This window comes from Anoplophora glabripennis, unplaced genomic scaffold (assembly GCF_000390285.2).
Source record: "Anoplophora glabripennis isolate ALB-LARVAE unplaced genomic scaffold, Agla_2.0 scaffold721, whole genome shotgun sequence".
NCBI classification, from domain to species: Eukaryota; Metazoa; Arthropoda; class Insecta; order Coleoptera; family Cerambycidae; genus Anoplophora; species Anoplophora glabripennis.
The window spans coordinates 77,172-84,773 of record NW_019416849.1 but is presented as its reverse complement, the minus strand read 5'-3'; the positions used below and the strand labels follow the sequence as shown (position 1 = coordinate 84,773).

Sequence of the window (7,602 nt, the reverse complement as noted above, 5' to 3'; positions counted from 1 at the left end):
ATATACAGGGTGGGCCATTAGTGTGACAAAGTAAAATAACTCCCTTGTTATTCGTAATACAGAAAAATAAGTTTATTTAAAAGTTGTACAGAATCAGAAATTCTACAGGACAAAATTAATTTGAAACACACAGGGTGATGAGTAGAAACAGGACACGCCAAACATTACTTTTTTTAAATGGAACACTGTATATTTTTAAACATATGGATTTCTGAGAAAATTCTGTATATGGTAATATAAACAGTTTAACATTTTAGTGCAGGGTTGCCAAGTTATGTAGAAAATTCTTAGAATTTTGGAAAAAACATTACCTTGAAAAAGTTGTATTAACTTTCAACTACTAACACTTGGACCAAAAATATTTGACAGAATTATTGGCAAAGACTCATATTTTAGCTAATATCGATATATTTTATACAGGGCATTTTTTATAATACGATCATTTTAAGAAAGTTCAAACTTGATTTTCTAAAATTTCGCAAATGGAACACCCTGTATTTTATTGTTCTATTTTATTCACTTTGGTCCACTTCAACTTTTATTAAGCATGTTCTATATCTAAAATTGTTATTTTTTAATATATAGCAACATTTCTGGAAAAACCTAATTTTTATTATTTTCGGTCTCGCGAAATGGCTTTGGAAAAAACTGTCACATTGTGTCAACTTGTCGGTTCATAATTTATCATCCCATATTGAGTTAATTTTATTAGTTAATATTTATTTGTGGTGTTCTATAAAATAATAAAAGTTAGGTTTTTTCAGAAATGTTGCTATATCTTAAAAACTAACAATTTTAGATATGGAACATGCTTAATAAAAGTTGAAGTGGACCGACATGTGAATAGAATAGAACAATAAAATACAGGGTGTTCCATTTGAAAAATTTTAGAAAATCAAGTTTAAACTTTTTAAAAATGATCGTATTATAAAAAACGCCCTGCATAAAATATCGATATTAGCTAATATAGGAGCCTTTGTCTAACATTTGCCTATAACTATCTCTAATTATTTTGCTCCAAGTGTTAGTAGTTGAAAGTTAATACAACTTTTTCGAGGTCATGTTTTTTCCAAAATCCGAAGAATTTTCTACATAACTTAGCAACCCCGCACTAAAATAATAAACTGTTTGTATTGCCATATATAGAATTTTCTCGGAAATCCATATGTTTCAAAATATACAGGGTGTTCCATTTAAAAAATATAATATTTGGAGTGTCCCGTTTCTACTGATCACCCTGTATGTATCAAATTAATTTTGTAGTTAGGTTTCTTGATTCTGTATAACTTTTATATAAACTTTTTTTCTGTATTATGAGTAATAAGGGAATTATTTTACTTTCTCACACTAATGGCCCACCCTGTACGTGATTACTCTTTATGATAAGGGTGATAATAGAACGGCAAGAATACAAGACACTTTGCATGACTTGCACTATCAGTTAAAAATCCCCAAATCTTAGCGTTATCAATGCTAAAACTACGAACAATGACAGATCGTTCCAACTAAGCTTGAGATAATACGGTCGCTGATCGGTTGTGAAGAATTAAATCAATGTTTGCTTGAGCTTGTACATTTTTTAAATATTTCATATTATAAATGTCATATGTCCCTTCTAGACTGCGCTGCAACTGGCGGTTTTAAACGACTCCAATCCGCTCATAGTAAAAATGCTGCTAGCGCACGGAGCTAGCTTGGAAGTCGTCGACTCGGAAGGGAACAACATAATACACCTCGCGATCGAGTGGAAGCGGACGGAGATGCTGGACATCCTCCTGAGATCCGCCGACGAACGCAAGTTCAACTTGGACGACTTCAATGCCGAAGGTAACTTAACGTAACTTAGTACAGTCATTGAAGCTTTTCACCGTCGAATTCTTTGAAACTGAACCGATCGACTTGAAATTTGGCAGGTAGTTAGAGAAAAGGTCAATGAACATTAGTGACATAGCGCCGACTGACGCTTCCATCCTGATGGGGGTTGACACCCCTTTTCGGAGGTGGAAATTTTTTTTCAAAAATAACGCTGGTAATCGATAGAGAAACAGTTTTTTAGTTATTCACGATTGAAAACTTGGAATTTTGAGTTAAAAAACACTTTCTCAAAGTATTTTTCGTGAATAACTCAAAAACTACGCATTTTATTAAAAAAATGTAATGAACAAAAATGTAGCTTTTAAATAAACAAAGAAAATCGTTTTTTAAAAAGTGTTGTACGTCCTATACAAAGCGAAATATGGTTAGTGGAAAGGGACTTGTTTTGGGGGGAATACTCGAATCGATGTATTCAACGTCAAATAATGGAAGAAGGATTAATTTTACGTGTATAACGTTCCTGGAGTTTTTTGTAGTACTCAAAAAGACCTTCAAAATGAGCACTTATAAAAATTAATTAGCGCAAAATTGAAGGAGTTATCGTCAATAACAGATGGGTTGCTCATATTTTTTAAGGGAAAATGAGCAGTAAACACTACCATTTCCATCAGAATTAAAATTAATCGTAGACCCTTTAAAGTTAGTTTTGTTTTAGTGTTTTTCATACGATCCTGAAGTTAGACCGGTTTAGAATGCGAATTTTTTAATAATATACGGTAAAAGTTGAAAACGTATTTTTCATTATTCAAAGAAAATCGCCTTATTTATATAATAACTCTGAAACTATGAAAGATACGTAAAAAATGATAGATAACAAAAATGTAGCTTTTTTTTCAACAAATATTCTGCTTTTTTTATTCCTATAGCATAAAAGTAAAGGAGATATCGCCGCTTGAAGTATCCATTTTCATGAAAAAACGGCCTGTCTCGAGCCCTTCGATCCTTTCCCTTTAAAAAACGAAGGACTTAAAAGGTTTTATATGGAAACGATCTTACAGCTCTTGAAATTATCTTTAAAATGCTTTTTTGTAGGATACTATAGCTTCAAAATTAACCGAGTTATGGTAAAAAAACCAATGACATTTTTTCGGAGCAAAATAGGCTTTCTCATTTTTATATATTATATATTATATTATACAAATAAAATAAGTAAAAAAAATTAGTGTGATTATTTATATGCAGCGTAGCAATTTTTTTTATGATTGATTATATTTAAAAATCGATTATAATAAAAATATTTTACATTAATATTGGTAAAAGGGTAGTTTATAAGAGTTGAAAATGGCAAAAGTAAAATATTCTTTCATAAACAATATAAGGGAATTTTTATTTTAAATTATTGCACAATTATAGCATTCCAAGATTTAAAACGTAATTTTTTATCATTTTTTTAGCACAGGGGTGATTTATAAGGGTTGAAAAGTGTTATGAGATACAAATTCTTTCATAAGCAATGAGGGAATTTTTATTTCAAATAATTGCACCGTTAAAGCATTCCAAGCTTTTAAAAAGTAATTTTTTATCATTTTTGTCAATACACGGGTGGTTTTTAGGGGTTGAAAGGGAAAAATTCTTTTATTAGCGATAAGATGACTTTTATTTTAAATAATTGCACGATTTAATCATTCCAAATCTTTAAAAAGTTATTTTTTATCGTTATTTTTTGCATAAGTTTTTAAGGGTTAAATAAATGGTCGAAGAGATCAAATATATCATAAAACTTATTTAATCTTTGTGCTTGAACAAGATTTTTATCAATAAAATGCTTTAAATTCAATTTTTTCAATTTTTTTCACTTAGGGGTAGTTTTTACCCCTAAGATGAGCCTTATTCTAAATTTTCATACAAATCCATGCAGTTTCAAAGAATTCGGAGGTTACGGCTGATTATCAGCCTCAATGACTGTACCAATTTCTAAAAGAACCGAAATCCTCCACGGTTCCCTTTCTAGGTTTGACGCCTCTCATGATGTGCTGCTGCAACAACCTGGTCCAGTGCGCCGATCTCCTGCTCAAGTACGACGCGGACGTGAACGTCAAGGACCGGAAATCCGGCAGAACCGCCCTCTTCCACGCGGCCGAGAGCCACAACTGTAAGTAGTAACGTTCCTTTTTAAGTCTATCGCTGACGTGAACGTATTCTAGTTGAAATGGTGCAGCTGCTGTTGAACTACAACGCCAACACGAAGATAAAGAATTTCTTCGGGACGAGCCCGCACGACGCCATGTACGAGGTGGACGAGATCCCGGAGAACATAAAGAGCGCGATCCTGGGAAAGACGTCGAAGAGAAAGTCCGCGGAGGAGCCGAAAACTTTCAAGATCCGCAAGATAGACGACGGTACGAACAAACTGAAGACGTACGCGAGATTTAAGAAGATCGGTGATTACGAGATTCCTTGCTTCGCGGCGAAGGCGAAGTAAGTCTCGATTTGCGTCGGAACACGAATTCTGTAAAGTTAAAGCATAGACTGGAAAATAAACGGTAGACTGGTAAGTCCAATTTGTTTATCTAGAATACCGTTTGTTTTCGGGTCAAAATGTGAGGATGAAAAACCAATCTAGTCGTCAAAGTGCGGAAAAGACATCGGGTTAGTTATATGAAGGATACAGACCTAGGAATTTTTTTGCTAGGGTCGTTCTTCTGTCATATCGTTTAGCGAATTCTTGTAAATAGACACACCATTAATTTATTGAATTTAGCGTACATTAGTATTTTTTTTCTGTTCGTTGTTCAAGGTAGAGGTTGCAGTGCCGGTTTTAGTTCAAACGTCCCATTCACGAATTAATGTAAATAAAATTGTAATGACCCTACTCTCTTAAAGGTGACTGACCCCAGCGCGCGTATCACAAATGATATATGTAAAAAAAATTGTTTTTGTAGAACTTAAACATAAAAAAAGTTGAATTTTGAGCGTAACCGAAAAATTTCTCAGGAAATAATGTTGATATTTTCATCGTTCTCTTAAATTGGCTTAAAGATCACCCGTTACATGAAAAGTTGATTGAACACATCGTTGACGGTATTTTTTTTTCCACGATATTTTAAGCATACTTATCGCCGAAACGTTTTCGCTACGTCTAACTTAAAATTTACACCCGTAAGAACTTTTTTTTACTTCGCTTTTCACAATTTAAAGCAGATGTGTGAATGTGAATGACATTTTATGCATCTGCCGTGCAAGGGAACGCGAAGCGGAATTGTTCCACGTTTTAAAATTTACCGACATCCGATCCTCCGTATGCTTAAAATATATCCCGAGGGATCGTTTGAAGTCTGACGCGATCCCGTTAAAGACTTTCTTTTTTCATGAAAGGGTGACTAATATGCCCAAGAAGTTACTAGTTTTAAGCGTAGTGGATAACGGTTAGTTTTAGGAATATCCATTTAAAAAGGTGGTTATGTTAATATTTAGACTCAAAAACTTCCCTTTTTCGACAAAAATCCACGAATATTTGACTAAAAAAATGCAATAATGGACTTTGACTTACGTTACTTGAAAATATCCTGAATAGACACTTTTAACACACATAAATTAATGATTAATGAACTAAAATATCTAGCTTGTAAAACATATTAGATTTAAAATACCGCCGTAAGAAGTTATTAGGTATAACGTTAAGTTATGGGTGGATTAGGCATAATTTTAAAGCATTATTTGTAACGCGTCGTCTAAGAACACAAGTTTAGTGGTAATAACCAGTGCGGGCCAATAGTAACAAAGCCACGCCCCTAAAATTTGACTGTCGAACCAATCGCAAAAGTCCATTCAATAATCCATGGCCTGCCGCTATTGCCTTCGGAAGCGATTTTAAGGAAAATCACCTTAAGGATATTTTTTTATAAAATGTAACCATAATCGGTAATCACTTAACACTAAATTCTGCTTGTCGGTCTGCCATGTAGCCAGACGTTTAATAAAGAAATCTCTAAAGCGATTTTTTCATAAATCGTTCAAGAAAAACAACAAGCCGTGGATCATCGTAATCGGTTCAAGTACATCTAAAAGGCGTCTCAGATTTAAAAAGGCGTCTTGATTCTCAAAGGATCGCACTGTATTTACGATAGAACAAATAAAAGAATTACACGGACTCCAGATTTTAGTTATTTTAAAGGCAAGGGATGTTTTTAGACGGCGCCATCTAGGGAGTAACTCCTGTTGCGTACATATTCCGCAAAATCTACCGTTGTAAATGATTTTTAAACAGTTTTTCAGACTAGTATTAAAATTAAAATTTCTTCTGCAAAATTCAAGCTAAGAAACAGGTCGATTAAAGATAGGAGCTCTTGAACAATAAATTTGATTTTGTCGGGACGTTTTTTAACGTTTGAGTTACTCCGGTACAAAAAAATGCTACTCCTAACATACTGTACATATTTAGTGTCATTTTAACTTTTAAGTTGTTTCGTTCGATGTTCCGATGTTAATGTGAGGAGTTTTCAGAGCGAATATTGCAAAAAGTGTTAAAAAATCATCATCACAAGTTAGTAACTGAAACCGTAATATCTTGCGTGATTTTGTTCACTCCTTATGTGTAGTGTACACACAGCTTTTGAAATGTTTGTAGAAAGTGAAAAACGAACGTTTCAAAAAATCAATCAGTATTAATAAACACGATTCAATTTTTACATTTAATTTACTAATTTTTTTATTGTTACACTAATTCAGTATAGAAACATATTTTTTGAGGTACTTATCTGCACTTTTTTTTTTAATATGTATGTTAGGCGTAATATTTTTGTTTAGTTTTAGTATTTAATCTCGAATGCAGCAGCAATTTATTTTCTTTTACACGTATACACTGCCGAAATTTTCTTTTGGAATTGTTATATAATTAAATGTGATTACAAATTTCTGGAAAAAAAATATATACAAAAAACACTTTAATTTAATTGTAACGTTAGATATTAGCAAATAAAGCATTAATAAAACAATGGTGTTTAATTTATTTTGAATTTTGCTACAGTTTCTAATGCAGGTAACTGATAAAAGTTAATGTGCAGCATAGAAGAATATCTTTGAAAAAGAGAAGAATCGTCAAGTCAAATACGAATATTTTCCCTCTTGGAGTGGTTTTGAATTAGTGTAATCGATATCGCAAACTAATTTGCCGATGTCCTATCGAGGTAATCGATATGATCATATTCGATAACATGGAAAGAACAGCTGTAATTCAGTTGTACCTATTAATAGATGGCGCTAGTAAATCACAAACAGAAAATATATATACTCTTTCTCTTTGTCTATGATATCTACACTGTCACTATAAATTACACATAGCCAATTCGTGATCAACCTAAAAGAACCACAAATTTTGTCACTTTGCGTCAAATAATGACGGTCATACTTATTAATCTAGTTCAGGCCGTCATAAGCAAACAAGTGTTAAAAGTTTGTTGAATGTGTCATTTACATCACATTGGCTGAGAGCTTTTCTTATGTCGTTATTAGTACACGCGGATGATTGGTAGATGGCGCAGTCGATAACGTGTAGCTCATTTATTTCGCACGCACTTACGATATTCACGAAATCCAGCTCTGAGCAAATGGAATTCTATATAAATATAAACAATCCATAGTAAATATTGTAAATGCTCGAGAACAGGAATGAGCTACACATTGTCCACTACGCCATCTATCAATATCCATAAGTACTAATACCCGTTATTTAACCACGAAATTTAACAAACAAGGGTTAACGTATTTAGACAATGCAATCTAGATTAT

At 33.0% G+C, this 7,602-nt stretch overlaps 1 protein-coding gene across 1 annotated transcript in view; it reads left to right on the top strand.

The window, feature by feature from the left end:
* The window catches only part of LOC108909987, a 13,593-nt gene extending 7,124 nt beyond the window's left edge, over positions 1 to 6,469 (top strand). Inside the window, exons 4-6 of the mRNA XM_018714469.1 lie at positions 1,620 to 1,827; positions 3,827 to 3,967; positions 4,020 to 6,469. Of these exons, the coding sequence (XP_018569985.1) occupies positions 1,620 to 1,827; positions 3,827 to 3,967; positions 4,020 to 4,297 (627 nt within the window). The 3' untranslated portion in view covers positions 4,298 to 6,469. The remainder of the gene's footprint in view (positions 1 to 1,619; positions 1,828 to 3,826; positions 3,968 to 4,019) is intronic.
* The last annotated feature ends 1,133 nt before the right edge of the window (positions 6,470 to 7,602 follow it).